At 33.6% G+C, this 18,069-nt stretch overlaps 2 protein-coding genes and 1 long non-coding RNA gene across 3 annotated transcripts; 2 read left to right on the top strand and 1 right to left on the bottom strand.

Moving 5' to 3' along the window:
* Window positions 1-359: 359 nt before the first annotated feature.
* On the bottom strand, window positions 360-1,954 carry LOC105172060 (uncharacterized). The gene is made up of 2 exons (XM_088886256.1): window positions 1,871-1,954; window positions 360-767 (listed from the first exon to the last, which is right to left on the bottom strand). The coding sequence occupies exons 1-2, from the start codon at window positions 1,952-1,954 to the stop codon at window positions 360-362; spliced, it is 492 nt and encodes a 163-aa protein (XP_088742382.1).
* Window positions 1,955-3,902: 1,948 nt separating this feature from the next.
* Window positions 3,903-7,099, top strand: LOC148786743 (uncharacterized). Its single transcript, XR_016067846.1, has 3 exons — window positions 3,903-4,553; window positions 6,004-6,460; window positions 6,559-7,099. It is a non-coding gene; the product is annotated as an uncharacterized LOC148786743 (long non-coding RNA).
* Window positions 7,100-7,612: 513 nt separating this feature from the next.
* LOC105171889 (uncharacterized) lies at window positions 7,613-17,886 on the top strand. The gene is made up of 4 exons (XM_088886255.1): window positions 7,613-8,824; window positions 9,389-11,133; window positions 14,482-15,538; window positions 16,049-17,886. Exons 1-4 carry the CDS (start codon window positions 7,681-7,683, stop codon window positions 17,788-17,790), a joined length of 5,688 nt encoding a protein of 1,895 aa, XP_088742381.1. The 5' UTR covers window positions 7,613-7,680; the 3' UTR covers window positions 17,791-17,886.
* Window positions 17,887-18,069: the final 183 nt, after the last annotated feature.

The raw sequence follows: 18,069 nt of genomic DNA, 5'->3' as shown, positions 1-18,069 counted from the left end.
CGATTTCATTGACTTTATTTGATTTTGGGGGTTGTTTTAAAACTTAAATCGTTGGAGAATAATCAGTATTGTTAAGAATTTTAATAGATCTTGTATCGTGGTCAAATTACTTATCAAAAGATGGGATTTTAAGTGTGACTCAGAGTTGATCATTAAGAATTCAATCCATTAATAGGTTAAGTTTAATGGTATTATAACATTTTTCGACATATCTTATCGTATTTAAAAACACAAGGGTAGATTGCTGCATTTTAAAAAACACAACAGATAAATTATTAATTTTTTTGTGAGATTCTTTTTCATTCGCAATCAAATTACAATAATATATACAATTCAAAACAACTCAAGCATCACAACCATCACCATTTAGGTAAACTATCAGCAAGAAACCTAATCTCACAATCTGCACTACAACCTTCACAGTGCACATCTTCCTCGTCATCAATAATGTCCACCCAACCCCTTTTCCTCCTATGGCTATCTTGTCTGGTACAGCACACCAGCGGACGCCTCAGAGCCGGATTCTCCACCCACATTAACCTCAGCATGTTCTTCAGCTTCTCGTGATGCTCCTTCAGTTTTCTCCTCACATACTTAGACTTCTTCATGTCGGCCATCAACCTCACACCGCCTGCTTTCAGCTCATCGTCGCCAGTAAAGAGAAGAATAATGCACGTAACGTATAAAGCTCCAATGTGGTTCGCGTTCAGGGCTCTTTGGAGGTGGCTGATTGCTGATTCAGGTCTTTTTCCAGTGAAGTAGTCGAGCTGAGGACTCAAGAAACTTATAATATATTCAACGAGCTTCTTTTGTAAAAGTTTAAGTAGTCGCGATGCAATTTATAACCCTATATTATATATATATATATATAAATTACTTACCACTCCTGTCTGTACATGATCTCTGAATTCTGACACTCTTAGCACTTAGTTAAGAACTCTTGTTGCTTTTCACTTAAGGGGTTCCATGGTACCAATGAAAAATCATCTAACGACATATGCCGATATAGATGCGTGTCCTCTGCTGCTTCATGAAAATATTTACAACTAGAAAATATAAAATTGTCTCAATGTAAGAATATTAAGAAAAAATATAAAATCCAAGAGAAAATATTAATCTAAGCTCATGCAAAGAAAACAGAGTACTTGACACATTATATGGATGTGAAATAAGCAAGTTTTAGTTATATATAATTACGAGAATATATATACAAAAAAATAATACTAAAACTTTTTACATAGCATACTTACATGACACGAAGCATTAGTTTTTGTGGTTCAATCTCATAATTATTGTTAGTTTTCGCTAAAATTCAATGAAAATTATGAAAATTCATATTATAACATAATTTTGTATGTTTAATTAACTTGATATTTATCACTTATAAAAATTCTATGTGTAGATACTTAAATATAAAAAAGGCATTCGATTGGGTTTGAATGAAAAAAATGATATTTCTTTTATATATACTTAAATATATTGACATATATATATATAACAAAACAATACTATCGAAAAAATACGTTTTATATGAGATTTACTAGATGAAATATACAAATAAAAAATAAACTAGATTGCAATAAATTACAAAGAAAAAAACATCATTTACATATATAAGTTTTTAAAAAAATCAAATTACCAAAAAAAGCATATCAATAAAAAAAAATAATAGCTACGACTTTTGAATCTTGGACAAATAGAAATTAAATATAAACATGCATGCAAGATGATCATGTTCTAACATGAGTAGATAAATATGTACATACCTCAACTTGGCACTATGAATATCCGTAAATGAACTTTCTGCAATACAAAATAATATTTCAACCAATAATTCTCTGAGGATATTTTCAATGTTACTGGTCGTTACCACAGCCCGTTCCGTTATCTTGGAACTCTGGCTTCTCAAGATCGCTGGCGTTGCTCGTCCCACATTCCTCGAATCCTTTACCATGATTCATTCACAAATTGTAAGAAGATGAAACAAAGCAGAAAAAAAGAGGATGTAATGAAAAACAGAAGAGGTGTGATCATATTTGTGGATGGTTATAAATAGTAGTAATTTTGTATACGTTATATATATTCTCCTAAACTTAGAAGGTTTGGAAAACAAAGAGGTCTTTCCTAATTTAACTTCAGCGTTCCAAGTACAGAAGGAAACATGTTTGTTGTTTTCGGAAAGTTCCAAATTTTGATGAATGTTCTTGGATAATTTCTTACACCCAATACTGAACTCCCACATGGTAGTTTTTTTGTTTTTTGTTTTTTAGTAATACGAATCACGTGCAATACACGTGTTTTTTACTAGTTTAATCAAAATTGAAGGATTTGGGTCAAAGGACCCTTATATTATATATAAAGAACGGATAGATAATTGATATACTTGTATGTGCTTCATGCTATATTAATATTTGATTTAACTATGTCTTAACTTATATTTAAAAGAAATAATTATATGAAAATTAGTTAAGAGTTTTTCTAAGATATCTTCTTTTCCTTCGCAAATAGTGGCAATACAGAGGTTGGAACCACAATGAAGGTCTTAATTTTGGTATTTTAAAATTTATGAAAATTTTAGTATTAGAAGGCTATAAATTTAAGAATGGGCAATTGCCAAAGGGGGTTGGAAAATTGATCCTGCTGAAGCTGTTGAGTATCAAGGACAGTGTAGTGGAAGAGTTGCCAGTATCTGTGTGCAAGCTACCTTATCTTCAGTCATTGAATCTACAAGTACGTGAAGATATCAAATTGCCTAATTTCATACATAAAATGAGGAGTTTGAGGCATCTATATTTGTCTCATCGCAGCTCCACCATAGGAGGTGGAAAGTTGAAATTGGATGGTTGAATGAGTTGGAAACATTAATCGGTTTCAACAGTTTCACAAAATGATATGACCAATCTTCTTAATATGCAGAAGCTTCGAGTATTGGACTGAACAATTTCGGATGACGAAAGTCTATCAATGATTGTTGATCACATATTAAATCATCCAGACCAATTTCGTGACATAAAACTTGTAATTCAAGAAATGTGCAATGTGAATGAGGAAAAAGATGGCTCAACTCTTCTTAGGAGGTTGTTGATGTGTCGCTCACTAAGTGTCTTCGATATTCAATGCCGTGTGAGCAAATTACCCGCCTATGAAGTTCAACTATATCAAAATGTGATAGAATTGAAGCTTCGAAAATCAAGAATTGAGGAAGACCGAATGAAAATTCTAGAGAAGCTTCCTGTGTTAAGAAAACTTTGGTTGTCTACCAATGCATATGTGGGCAGAGAGATGGCTTGTAGGGCATCTGGATTTCTTCAACTCTTGCAACTTTTGAGCTATCAAATTCTTTTATTCCGCTAAAATTGTCGAATTTAGTGGAAAGACATATGAGATTTTTTGGTCGTTTTCTTCTACCTTTTTCAATGACTATATCTAATAAAATACCTATTAAATTTATTCAACAAATATTTAATTTTATTATTTTTAATATAATAATTTTATTTTAATAATACGAATTACGTGCAATACACGTGCTTTTTACTAGTTTTATCAAAAGTTTGAAGGATTTGGGTCAAAGGACCCTTATATTATATATAAAGAACGGATAGATAATTGATATACTTGCATGTGCTCCATGCTATACTAATATTTGATTTAACTATGTCTTAACTTATATTTAAAAGAAACAATTATATGAAAATTAGTTAAGAGTTTTTCTAAGATTTGAAAGTGATTTCTTGAACTTGTGTTATGAGTAGCCAATTCTTTTGCTTTAACTTAAATTAAAAGCGAGAATCAAGAAAGTGTGAAATATGGGAGAAAGAATCTAAACTTCCAATTTGCAAGAAAAGATAAGAGGAGAGAAGAATTTGTACCATGCTTAGAATTTGTGTCAAGTAGGGATAGAAGTTGGTATGCACATATATAAAATGAAGGCAATTGGTGAATTAAAAAGATCAATAACATCCATCCACTTTGCAATTAGTTGCTACTGATCCAACACATTTCTCCAAAAAATCACCCACATACAAAGTAAAATGGTTGATTCTGTTGCAACAATAGATCTCGAAACACTTGGGGACCTGTTGATTGAGGAAGCAAAGTTTCTATCAAGTGTGGGCGGTGAGGTTGAGGAAGTCCGTAGGCAGCTCAACATCATGCACTGTTTCTTGAAGGATGCTGATAGGAGGCAAGACCGGTACAATTCACAGACAGTCCAGAATTAGGTGGCTGAACTTCGCGATTTGTCCATTCAAGCTGAGAATGTACTAAAAATATGCTATTGAAGTGGTGTCCAGAAGAGAACGAAAAGGCCTGAAAAAGGTACTCAAAAGACTCACTTGTATATTGAGCGAGTGATTGAGAATGCACCAAATCGGAGAAGACGTTAAAGATATCAAGTCTCGTATGTCCGACCTCACCAGATAGCAAAATTTTGCTCACACCCAGAAATCAAAACATTGCTTCCACGGAATATATCTTCAAACCCGAGTGTTTGAACGAAGATGAAGGATGGGAGCTACTCCACAGGATAGCACTTCCAACCAACTGCTTCCAAGGTTAGTTTGTAATTTTTCTTCTTTTAAGACAAAATCAAATGATTCCTTTGATTTTAAAATGTTCTTTTCAAATAAATTCTCTGCTGGTCATATTAATTATTGGTTAGTTATATTATTAGTGATACAATCAAATGAAGCACATTTGTTACTAACTATCAAAACATTATTCGGATTTACAGTTTGAATACTTGTACGCAGTAAATGCACATTGTTAGAAACTTACTATATATATCTTTCTATATGTCAATATCTATTGGATTAGTTATATTTAGACTCCTTTTGAATTATAAATTAAACATTCTCTTAAAAAAGTGTTAAAATTATATTTACACCCCCTCCAAAATTCTTTGTTTATTATATCTGACTCTCTTTCGTTAAGGTTTGGACGAAAAATGCTGATTTTAACAAATAATAAATATATACAAATTTGTAATTTTACCCTCCATTTAACATTTTCATATAATAATTTTGTATTTTTAAGGAAAAAGGTAATGATGTTAACATCACTTCATATATATTTATATATTATATTTTTTATTTTACAAGTACAAAAATATACATGAAAATATTAAATGAGGGGCAAAATTGAAAATTTATGTAATTTATTTTTGCTAACTTTAGCATTTTTTGTCCAAAATCTAACGGAAATGGGTCAAGTTTGAGAAATTTCGGAAAAGGTGTAAGTATAATATTTAAACTTTTTTGGAGAAAGTGAAATATCGTATTTTCGGGGGGTCTAATTGTTATTAACCCATGTCTATATCTACACTTATATAAAAGTATGAATAACATTAATATAGGTTTCCTTCTATTCTTGATTGGACTAAAATATCCCTATGATTGTATTGTTTTCTATTCTTGATACGGTTGATAACCTAATGTTTTTTTTTGCCAATTGGTAGAAAAGACAAACTGCTGCAATTTTAAAAGTTATATGATCAAATTGTGAATTCTAATTTAAATAGGGCCAAAATTATCACCAACTGACTTACGGGATTAATGTTGTACATTTTTCCTTTGTAGTATTAATTTCATGAAAATAGTGTTGAAATTACTTTTATTTCTACAAAACAAATAAGTTGATAATTAAAGTGATATGATTATTTTAGTTAAAAATAATGCAACTAAAAGGTCACAACAAAAAATAAATCAATTGCATGATAAAATTACTTATATTTAATGAAATTCATGTTAGAATTACTAATTTAGGAACTTAGATGATGATAATCCCACAATAGAAAATCTCTTATTCATGATCAAATATCAATGTGACTTCGTAAATTCAATTTTTATAACAATTTTTGTGTATTTAATTATAAACATGTATAGTGTCTGTAGAGTAAATTACATTTTTTGTCCCATAAGTGGACCCGATTCCAATTTTAGTCCCATACTAAGGGCAATTCGCATATTTGGTCCCGTAAGTGGATTTTTTTTTTTCTAATTTCAGTACCGATTGGGGATTTCCGTTAAAATTTAATGGCAGCTGCTGAAATCCGTTAGGTGCTGTTAAATATGGAGGAAAGCATGGAGAATTGGAGGGAAAATCAACAATTTGGGGGGAAATTACACTATACCCTCTTCCTTCTATTTAAGTGCCATTTCTTCATTTCTCTCTTGCATTTAGTAAAAAATAATCTCACAAAATATGGCTGGTAATAGAGAAAATTTTTATCATTGTGGAAGGCTTGCGATTTTGAAAACCTCAACTTTTATGCTCTGCAGATGATTTAGTATCTGAGATTTGGATTTTTTGTCATTGTGGAAGGACGAATTCATGATGAAGAAAGTTTGTCAATGATTGTCGATCACGTATTAAATCATCAAGAACAATTTCGCAGCATAAAACTTAAGATTGACATGGATGTCTGGATGGAGTGGAAAGATGGCTCAACTCTTCTGAGCAGGTTGGTGATGTGCCACTCACTACATTATTTGCATATTGTAAATTTTCGAGTGAGCAAATTACCTACCTATGAAGCTTAACTATATCAAAATGTGATAGAATTGAAACTTTGGGAATCATGGATTGAGGAAGATCCAATGGTAACACTAGGGAAGCTTCCCATGTTGCGATCGCTGGATTTGGATTTTGATGCATATGTGGGAAGAGAGATGGTTTGTGAGGCAACTGGATTTCCACAACTCAGAGCGCTTTCGTTGTATGGTTTGCGAAATTTAGTGGAGTGGAGAGCGGAGAAAGGAGCAATGCTCAATCTCTCTAATCTACTTATCAAAGAATGCAGTAAATTGAAGATGATTCTATTGGAATTCATTAATACTCTTAAACAACTGAGAATTGTATTTATGCCACAAGAGTTCGTGAAGAGGGTAGGAGTGGGGGATGGTGAAGAAGGAGAAGATTATCACAAAATTAAACACATATCTTTGATTGAGATTTATTAATTAATTAGTTAAGATTAATAATGGTGAGATAGCTGTAGTTGCATTCATTAATTCTCAATTCTTTCTTATTATCACTGTTTGAATCATACACATACATGCCTTTCCATTCTATTACATTTATGTCTTTGGTTTTTCTTCTTTATTTTTAGTAAGTTAAATTTCACAAAGTTATATTTTCAGTCCTATAATTTTAAGTTATTAGCACTTTTTTTTTTTTTTTTGTAATTTTCTAGATTTACACATTTAGTTCTTATTTTTCTTGAAAAATTTAGTCCTGGAAACTGTAGAGGGCTAAAATTGTCCAAAATTTTGCCCCGATCTAATCAGATCCTATCGGAGGACTAAAATTGTGTGTTTTTGAAAAGTTACGAGACTAAATTGTAATTGCATAAAGTTAAAGGATTAAAATGTGAAATGGCTAAAGTTGGGGGATGAATTCTGCCTTTAACTCTTTAAAAAATATGGGTTATTTGTATAAATGATATTAACAAATTTGATGGGTGTATGTGTACTTTTTCAGAAAATATGATTAGTTTGTGTAAATAAAATATAAATCAAGGGGTTCAAATATATTTATCTCAATAAATTATATTATAAAGAAAATGTCGTAGATATATAATATGTGTTTGATTTAGGCTTATGTAATGAAACTGATTTAGGCCAAACATGCAAATCATGTACCCCACAGACAGTCCAATAATTAATTACCAAAAAGAAGAAAATGCATTCCGGCAATCAGAATCAAATCTCCATTACTCATTCACAACCTTACAGTAGCTCATCTAAACCCACTTCTTATCTTGAACTACCTTTTGCAGTCCTCCATCGGCAGCTAGATCCGGCAATTTCGTCTGGGAAAATCGTCAGAATGGTTGAAGCTTTTGCATCGGTGGCTCTCGAAACCCTTCGTGACCTGTTGATTGAGGAAGCGAAAGTTTTATCTGGGGTCGGCGATCAAGTTGACGATGTCCGTAGGCAGCTCAACACCGTGCACTGTTTCTTGAAGGATGCTAGTAAAAGACAAGATACGGACAACTCCGAAACGATCCGCAATTGGCTTAGTGAGCTTCGAGATCTGGCCACTGAGGCTGAGATTATATTGGAAAGGTATGCGGTTGAAGTTATGTCTAGAAGAAGAGCAAAAAACTTGAAAGGAATACTCAAAAGATTTACTTGCATATTAAGTGAATGTTTGAGTATGAGCCAAATTGGAAAAGAGACTGAAATCATCAGGTCCCGTATGACTGATCTTACTAAACAGTTGGAGTCTATAAGTAGATCATCAAATAGGGTGGATGATACCGATTGGTCAAGAAAAACGTTTGGCCATGGAATTGAACAATACTTTGTTGGGATGAAGGAAGAAACACAACTGCTGGAATCACTTCTCACAAATGATGATCATAGCTCAAATCAAGTGATTTCTATATGTGGGATGGGGGGCTTGGGAAAGACTTCTCTGGCTAGGAAGGTTTACCAAGCGAAGGCCGTAGAGACATGCTTCGAAGCACGTGCTTGGATCTGTATTAGCCAACAATTCCAACCCAGAACTGTTCTTCAAGGACTACTGAAGCAACTTCTCCCACGTGAAAATATGGAGCAATGCGATGATGATGAGTTGGTCCTCAAGTTGTATGATGCACAAAAAGAGAAGAAATGTCTAGTGGTTTTGGATGACATTTGGAAAGTTGAGGATTGGAATAGCCTGAGCCACGCCTTTCCCATTGGAGAGTCGAGCAGCAGAATTTTGCTCACTACCAGAAATCAAAACACTGCTTCCACAGGATACGTTCATATGCTCAAGTGCTTGAGTGAAGACGAAGGATGGGAGCTACTTCAAAAGATAGCACTCCCAAATTCACAAGGTTTGTTTGTAAAATTTAATATTTTGTCTGATTGATTTTGAATCTCTAATTAGCTACAAAAAGATTAAGTAACAATACTAATTAAAATGATTACTAATCATATATTTTTAACAATTAATTTCAACCTTCAAAAAGTAGAAATTCAACCAACAGTCAGAGGGACTGAATTAAGACAAAGATAAAAATTTGTGAAAGTCAAATCAAGAAATAATCTTAAAAGGCTAAAGTGATTTTAAGTTCTAATTTAAGGGACTAAATGCCTGTTCTAATTTCTCCTTTTATTAAAACAAAAATAAAGTTATGTGTAGTTAGATCACTATGACTAGAGGGTCATTCTAAACCAAATTTACAATCCAATCTTCAGTTCTTCATTAACATTTGTAATGATGAAAAGAGCAAGTGAAAGTAACCAACATTTTGGACAGTGTGCTCTTATATATAAGCAAAAGACAAAGTGTAAATCCCCTAATTTTGTTTTGTTTTAATTACTATATAATTTCATAAGGAATTGGATACAATATTTTAAATTAACAAATAACTGGCGCCCCTTTAATGTCCATGCAGAGCTACCTATAACTGAAATAAAGTTGTTGGAAGAATTTGGTAGGGAAATAGTAAAAAGATGTGGGTGCCTACCACTACCCATTTCAGTTATTGGGGGAATTCTTCGGCAAGAAAATAAACCAATTGAGTGGGAAAAGGTATGTAGAAATATTGATTTGTACCTTCAACATGGGAAAGGTTTGGAGAAAGACAAAAGAGTAGAGCAAATACTGGATCTGAGTTACAATTTGCTTCCTTACAATTTGAAGTCATGTTTTCTGTATTTGGGATGTTTTCGAGAGGATGAAGATATAGAAACAGAAGATCTATATTTGCTATGGATGGCTGAAGGAATGATTTCTTTGGGAGATAGAGGAAGAGGAGAAAGTTTGCGAGATGTTGCAGAACACTATTTGTTTGAGCTGGCAAATAAATGTATGATTCAAGTGGAAATGCATGAACGTTCGATATATAGTAGGTACAAATCATGCCGGCTTCATGATCTGATGCGAGATTTGTGTTTACTGAAAGGAAAGGAAGAAGGATTTATAGAGGTTGTAGATAGACAGACGAGAAGAGCTGACGACTCTTCAATTTGCAAGACAAGTAGGTTGGCTATCCATTTGGACGAACTGGGTGATGGTCATATTCAGAATATTGGGAAAAGTAAAAACCTAAGATCTCTTCTTTTCCTTCACAAGCAGTGGCAATACAGAGATTGGAAGCATAGTGAAGGTCTTAATTTTGGTATTTTCAAATTTATGAAAATTTTAGTAGTAGAAGGCTACCAATTTAAGAATGGGCAATTGCCAAATGGGGTCGGAAAATTGATCCTGCTGAAGCTCTTGAGTATCAAGAACAGTCTAGTGGAAGAGTTGCCAGTATCTGTGTGCAAGCTACCTTATCTTCAGTCGTTGAATCTACAAGTAGGTGAACATATCAAATTGCCTAACTTCATATATAAAATGAGGGGTTTGAGGCATCTATACTTGCCTCGTAGCAGCTTCACCATAGGAGGTGGAAATTTGAAATTGAATGGGTTGAATGAGTTGGAAACATTAATCGAGTTCGACAGTTCACAAGGTGATATGACCAATCTTCTTAATATGCAGAAGCTTCGAGTATTGGACGGAAGAATTTGGGATGAAGAAAGTCTATTAATGATTGTTGATCACATCTTAAATCATCAAGATCAATTTCGTGACATAAAACTTGTTATTCAAGAAATGTGCAATGTGAATGAGGAAAAAGATGGCTCAACTCTCCTTAGGAGATTGTTGATGTGTCTCTCACTAAGTGTCTTGGATATTCAATGCCGTGTGAGCAAATTACCCGCTTATGAAGTTAAACTATATCAAAATGTGATAGAATTAAACCTTTGGGATTCAAGAATTGAGGAAGACCCAATGGAAATCCTAGAGAAGCTTCCTGTGTTACAGGAACTTTGCTTGTCTACCAATGCATATGTGGGTAGAGAGATGGCTTGTGGGGCATCTGGATTTCTTCAACTCAGAAAACTTATTCTGGAAGAGTTGCCTAATTTAATTGAGTGGAAAGTTGAGAAAAGAGCAATGTCCAATCTCTCTTCTCTAGAGATTCGTTGCTGCAATAAATTGGAGATGATTCCGGTTGGATTGAAATTCATCACAACTCTCAAAGAACTACGAATTGCATGCATGCCAAAAGAATTCGAGGAAAGGGCACGAGTCGTGGATGGTGAAGAAGGGGAGGATTATCGTAAAATCAAACACATACCAACCATTTACATTTATTAAGAATGGTGAGATACATGCTGTTATTTTGAAAATGTTATTGTGGGGTTGTTGCATTATGAACCAACCTTGCTACATCCATCAATTTTATTTCTTTCTTCATTGTGTTTGACTAATTATGTCTTCTTACACATATATGTTTAGTTTTTTCTTCTTTATTTCTAATCTAAATCAAAATCATGTTATATATCCGTTGTTTATAACCAAAATTGATTTATAGTGTGTGTCCCGTTGTTTACTTTTAAAAAAAATGTTCCGGCTGCATTCTCGTCGAGAAAAGGTCAGAGGGACCAATATGTGACTAACATTAAAGTTTAGGAATGTTAATAGTAAAAAATAATTTTGAAAAATTAAAGTAATTTTAGACGCAAATATAAGGAACCAACTATAATATTTACCCATTAGTGATGACGAAAGCCTGTCAATGATTGTTGATCACATCTTAAATCATCAATACCAATTTCATGCACAACTTTTTGTTCGAAAATATTACAATGTAAATTGGGAAAAACATGGTTCAACTCACTCACTAAGTAACTTATGTATTGAGTGTGGTGTGAGTAAATTACCAACATATGTTGTATCAGAATGTTACGATTTTGACACTTGAGAATTCAAAGATCGAGGAAGACCCAATGGAAATATTAGAGATGCTTTCTATGTTGCCACGACTTTGCTTGCGGATTTCCTCAATTCAAAAATCTTCTTCTGAGCAGTCAAAATTAGTGGAGGCGAGAGTGGAAAAAGGAGCAATCCCCAATCTCTCTACGCTAGAGTTTTATCTTTGCAATAATTGGAGATGCTTCCAAATAGATTGAGATTCAGCACCGGTCTTAAAAAAACCTAATTAATAATGACATGACAGAACACTTCAAGTGAAGGCACGAGTTAGAGGAAAAGATTATTACAAAATCAAACGCATACGTTCCATTCAATTTTTTTAATCGAGTTGAATTTGACAAGAAGTTCAACTTCTTGTCTAATGTTGACTTGTTTGTGAATATTGATATAGACAAACATTTCATATTGATTGTAAACGAGAAATTTTAATGGCTTATAAGCTCCAAAACCTCCTTTCCAAAGTGGGGCGCTTTTTCAGGAAAAACTCTTGAAGGCTCATAAGAAGCTGGAGCAGACAATACCCATGCAATGAGGCACCAATCGAGTCGCAAGCCGCATTAGATACTTTTGTTGATCTGTCACTACGAGCTAAATAAATTTCTATCTTTTCCTCGAAACATTATGGTATATTAAGTAATTGTTACTAACGAGATGTGTTAAGTGATAATACTTTGATTTTCTGAATACAATATAATTTGCAGCAACCTATTAGTGCCAAAAGCTAATATTTATTATTGATAAGCTCATGAGATCTTATTCAGGAGGAAAAACAAGAGTTATAATGTAAGTTAAATTGACACTTTCTGAGGTTAGATCAAAATACACAAATACCCTCTGTCTTTTATAAATTGCATCTATACCCCCTCAAATTTTAGTTGTAATTGCAACTATACCTCTAGTCAAATACAAATCTTGCACAAACACCCTCTGAAAAAAAATATTACATTAACACCCCTCAGAGCTGTAGTTGTAATTCTGCAAAAGATCGGAAGCGTTTGAGTAATTTGGCCTAATTTCAGGAGGTGTTAATATTATTTATCCTTATTATCAATTCAACACATATTATCTATCTATGACTTTTTTATATTATAATTTATTATTACTAATAATTCCAGCATGAATAATTTTGTGAAAATGTGTGTACAGTCCAATCATGTGAAGGGCTACATGCATTGGCTAGGTCGAGCAATACCCAGATTCAGACCAAATATGAAAACTTATTACTCATATCTGAATACAATATTATTAAATTAAATTTTGACTCGAACTAAATTAGGCCTCATTGTCTTGACATACACTTTTGAGAGAAAATTGTGCTTTCTATGAGGATGAGGTAGTTGTCCACTGTGTCTCCTAACATACAAGTATCTATTCAATCTCATGACGGACAATTCCACCTTGTAAATAAACATTGAGAATGAACTCAAAGAAATTTTGAACGAAAGAATTTGTACCAAGAGTATCTAGAATTCATAGAGATCGTAGGCATGGCAGTGGATGACGGTATATGCGTCTGATTGGATTGTGATGGTTCAAAAGCCGAGTTGTGGACTTCTAAACCCAATCCAAAGACACATATCCTACTCTGGTCGTCAACTGCCGACATCCACAACTGTTGCCCGGTAATGCCCACCGATGATTTAGAAAAGGCTGGAGGATCCTACCCATCAGCTATTGTCTAGGCCATTTGCTCTTCCAACATCTTCTGAAAGATCTCTTGTGAAACTGAAAAATCTATTTGTAACAGAAGTATAAAATAATTAGAATTGAAAATGAGAATCGTTTCTATGAACAACTTACCACCACCTTCTCTACTCTTGGGCCGCTCCAGCCCTTTTCGCCCTTCTTCTTGTAGCATCTGGAGAACAGTTCCTTATGCTTCGCAGTGCGATCAAGTTGTGTTCCTGTCCAACAAAAGAAAAAAATAATTGACGGAGAATCAATCATTCATAAAACTTTCTTTTTTAAAAAAATAAATAAAAAGAAGAATAAGAATAAGAGAGTTACTAACTTCCATTTGTACATCTTAACAGAGGATGGCGACACTTGCCGTAATTATGGTACCAAAAACAAAAATTACCTTTTTTGACAGGACCAAAAAAGGATTTGCCCCTCATTCAAAGTATTTATGCACCTTCTCCCACGCCATTATAGCCCTCATTTGGAACTAATTTATGAACATCGACTGCAATCATCAATAATTAATATATTTTAATTATTAATATTAAATATATATAATTAATTAATAACTAGTATTATAGTAAACCAACTACTAATTTGATATGAATACGTCACAGGATTAGGGGTGTCAATAAATAGGGTGAGACCCTATTAGACTCATACCCAAACCCAATAATTATTATTATTAGACTCAAGTCCAAATCCAAACTTATTAAAAATATAAATTTGTGTGAAAGAGGAAAAAAGAATTTATACCTAGAGTAGAATTTAAATTAAATCTGAAAGGGATTTCTTGAACTTGTGATGATTAGCCGATTCTTTTGCTTTTACTTAAATTAAAAGTGAGAATCAAGAAAGTGTGAAATATAGGGAGAAAGAATCTAAAACTTCCAATTTGCAAGAAAAGATAAGAGGAGAAAAGAATTTGTACCATGCGTAGAATTTGTGTCAAGTTGGGATAGAAGTTGGTATGCGCATATATAAAACGAAGGCAGTTGGTGAATTAAAGAGATCAATAACATCCATCCACTTTGCAATTAGCCGCTTCTGATCCAACAATTTCTCCAAAAAGTCACCCAAATACAAAGTAAAATGGTTGATTCTGTTGCAACAATAGCTCTTGAAACACTTCGGGACCTGTTGATTGAGGAAGCAAAGTTTTTATCGAGTGTGGACGGTGAGGTTGAGGAAGTCCGTAGGCAGCTCAACATCATGCACTGTTTCTTGAAGGATGCTGATAGGAGGCAAGATCGGTACAATTCACAGACAGTCCAGAATTGGGTCGCTGAACTTCGCGATTTGTCCATTCAAGCTGAGAATGTACTAGAAAGATATGTCATTGAAGTGGTGTCCAGAAGAGAAGGAAAAGGCCTTAAAAAGGTTCTCAAAAGATTCACTTGTATATTGAACGAGTGGTCGAGAATGCACCAAATCGGAGAAGACATTAAAGATATCAAGTCTCGTATGTCCGACCTCACCAAACAGTCGGAGTCCATGAGTGTAGGAGACAACTCATCAAGATTGGTAGATGATACCAATTGGTTAAGAAGAACGTATGGGCATGAGGCTGAAAAATATTTTGTAGGAATGAAGGAGGATATTAAACAGTTAGAATCACTTCTGACAACTAATGACAAATCAAATGGAGTGATTTCCATATGTGGCATGGGAGGCTTGGGAAAGACCACTCTTGCTACTAAAATTTACAATGGGGAGGCCGTGCAGCGGTGCTTCAAATATCGTGCTTGGGTTTGTGTAAGCCAGCAATTTCAACCCAGAACTATTTTCCAACGACTATTAAAGCAACTTCTTCCAAATGAAGCAGAGGAGCAAGACGAAGATGCATTGGTCAGAAAGTTGTATGATGTACAAAAAAATAGAAAATGTCTAATAGTTTTGGATGACGTTTGGGAAGTTGATCATTGGAATTCCTTAAGGCATGCTTTTCCCATTGGAGAGGCAGATAGCAAAGTTTTGCTCACAACCAGAAATCAAAACATTGCTTCCACAGGATACGTCCACAATCTGAAGTGTTTGGATGAAGATGAAGGATGGGAGCTCCTTCAAAAGATAGCACTCCCAAACAACTATTCACAAGGTTTGTTTGTAAAATTTCTTGTTTTATTTTATTGATTTTGAATCTTCTTTCTCTAGTTAGTGCCAAAAGAAAAAAGAGTAATGATACTAAAAATATCATTAATAGTATATATTAAGCGAAAAAGATTATTTTGTTATGTCTAATATTTTTTTATAGTTTTCACGACGACAAGATTGTTTGAATTTTTGCTTACGAAAAGATTGTTTGAATTTTCCTTTGTAAATTTTAAGTTGATCTATATGTACAAAATGCTATTGAATAGCAATTTAAAATTTATTACTTCGTACAAAATTTACTTCCAACATAAAAGAAATCAAACATTTAGAAACTCATTTTGTTTCATACAGTAATATAAAGTTATGCTTTCAGATTTTATTTCTATTTTGTATTTATTGTAAGTATAGGCAAAATTCTCTTGTTTTGATTAGTTTTAATTACTATACAAATTTATAAGAAATTCAAATTTTATAATATATTGAATTAACTAACATTCATTGATTGTGTATGCAGAGCTACCTACAACTGAAATAAAGTTGTTGGAAGAATATGGAAGGGAAATAGTAAAAAAATGTGGTTATTTACCATTACCCATTTCAGTTATTGGGGGAACTCTTCGTCGTGAAAAGGCATCATTAGAATGGAAAAATGTGTGTAGAAATCTTGATTCATACCTTCAACATGGGAAAGGTTTAGAGAATGACAAAAAAGTAAATCAAATACTAGATTTGAGTTACAATGTGCTCCCTTACAACCTGAAATCATGCTTTTTGTATTTGGCATGTTTTGAAGAGGATCAAGAAATAGATACAGAAAAACTATATTTACTATGGATGGCTGAAGGAATGATTTCTTCAGAAGATAAGGGAAGAGGAGAAAGTTTGAGAGATGTGGCAGAACGGTATTTGTTTGAGCTAGCAAAAAGGTGTATGGTTCAAGTGGAAATAGACGAGTTGCCGCTCTATAATAGGTTTAAGTCATGTCGGCTTCATGATATGATACGAGATCTGTGTTTGTCAAAAGGAAAAAAAGAAGGATTTCTGGAGGTTATAGATAGAGAGATGGGAAGTGAAGAGTCTTCAATTTGCAAAACAAATAGACTGGCTATCCATATGCACAGATTGGATAATGATCTTAGTTACAGGATTGGAGAAAATAAGAACATAAGATCTCTTCTATTCCTCAAAACGGACTGGGGAAGTATAGATTGGTACAATTACATTACATTTGGGATTTTCAAATCTCTCAAAGTCATAGTGTTGGAAGGTTATACATTTGAGAATCTGAAATTGCCCAAAGGAATCGAAAAATTGAAGCTGTTGAAGCTATTGAGTCTCGAAAATAGTTATGTGAAAGAATTGCCAGCATCTATATGCAAGCTACCTTGTTTGCAGACATTAAATGTGAAACATACATTTAGATTACCTAATTGCATATACAAAATGAGGCGCTTGAGGCATCTATTTATGGAAGATGGTCATGAGAGCGTTGGAGGTGAAAAATTGAAATTGGAAGGGTTGAATGAGTTGGAGATGATAACTGGATTCAAGAGTTTGGTTGATGACATCACTCATCTTCTTAAATTGCCGAAACTCCGAGTATTGGAAGGAAGAATTTGTGATGAAGAAAGTTTGTCAATGATTGTTGATCACATCTTAAATCATCAAGAACAATTTCGCGACGTACGACTTAAGATTGACATAGATGTTAATATGGATTCAGAAGATGGCTCAACTCTTCTCAAAAGGTTGGTGATGTGTCACTCACTACATTACTTGAAAATTGCACATTGTCGAGTGAGCAAATTACCAGGTTATGAAGTTCAACTATATCAAAATGTGATAGAATTGCACCTTGTGGGTACAAGGATTGAGGAAGATCCAATGAAAATACTAGAGAAGCTTCCCATGTTAAGAGTTCTTGGCTTGTGGCGCAATCCATATATGGGCAATGAGATGGTTTGTCGGGCAACTGGATTTCCTCAACTCAGAGACCTTGTTCTGTTTGGGTTGTCGAATTTAGTGGAATGGAGAGTGGAGAAAGGAGCAATGCTCAATCTATCTTTTCTTTATATTAAAGCATGCAGAAAATTGGCGATGATTCCAGATGGATTGAAATTCATCTCTACTCTCAAAGAAATGAAAATTATGTTAATGCCACAAGAGTTCATGAAGAGGGTACAAGTGGTGGATGGTGAAGAAGGAGAAGATTATCACAAAATCAAACACATAACTTTCATTGACATTTCTAATTAACACTAACAATGGTGAGATAGTAGTAGTTACATTCCTCATCATCCTTTAATATTGTGTTCATATGCTTTGGCCTCCATTGATTGTCAATTGCTTCTTGTTATCTCTGTTTGAATCATACATGGCTTTTATTTTTTTTAATTTTATTATTACTATTTATATAACTCTGATTGTTGTTATAGTTGAATGATTGGTTGTATAATTTTTGGGCTCATCACTTTGGGATGAAAATCCCAACAATCGTTTCATCAAACTTGTGAATGTCCCTATTGCTTCTGTTCG

The sequence above is a fragment of the Sesamum indicum genome, linkage group LG10, assembly GCF_026168435.1.
Source record: "Sesamum indicum cultivar Baizhima isolate 11 linkage group LG10, ASM2616843v1, whole genome shotgun sequence".
In the NCBI taxonomy this organism is placed as follows: domain Eukaryota; kingdom Viridiplantae; phylum Streptophyta; class Magnoliopsida; order Lamiales; family Pedaliaceae; genus Sesamum; species Sesamum indicum.
The sequence above is the reverse complement of the archived record's forward strand: the minus strand, read 5'-3'. Positions and strand labels throughout refer to the sequence as shown.

What these genes read in the sequence shown, in the direction of transcription:
- LOC105172060 (XM_088886256.1), bottom strand. Translation starts at nt 1,954, where the DNA reads ATGGTAAAGGATTCGAGGAATGTGGGACGAGCAACGCCAGCGATCTTG. An exon ending in AGATAACGGAACGGGCTGTG is followed by an intron (nt 768 to 1,870) that starts GTAACGACCAGT and finishes TTGAGTCCTCAG; the next exon opens with CTCGACTACTTCACTGGAAA.
- LOC105171889 (XM_088886255.1), top strand. Translation starts at nt 7,681, where the DNA reads ATGCATTCCGGCAATCAGAATCAAATCTCCATTACTCATTCACAACCT. An exon ending in AGCACTCCCAAATTCACAAG is followed by an intron (nt 8,825 to 9,388) that starts GTTTGTTTGTAA and finishes ATGTCCATGCAG; the next exon opens with AGCTACCTATAACTGAAATA. An exon ending in CCCAAACAACTATTCACAAG is followed by an intron (nt 15,539 to 16,048) that starts GTTTGTTTGTAA and finishes TTGTGTATGCAG; the next exon opens with AGCTACCTACAACTGAAATA.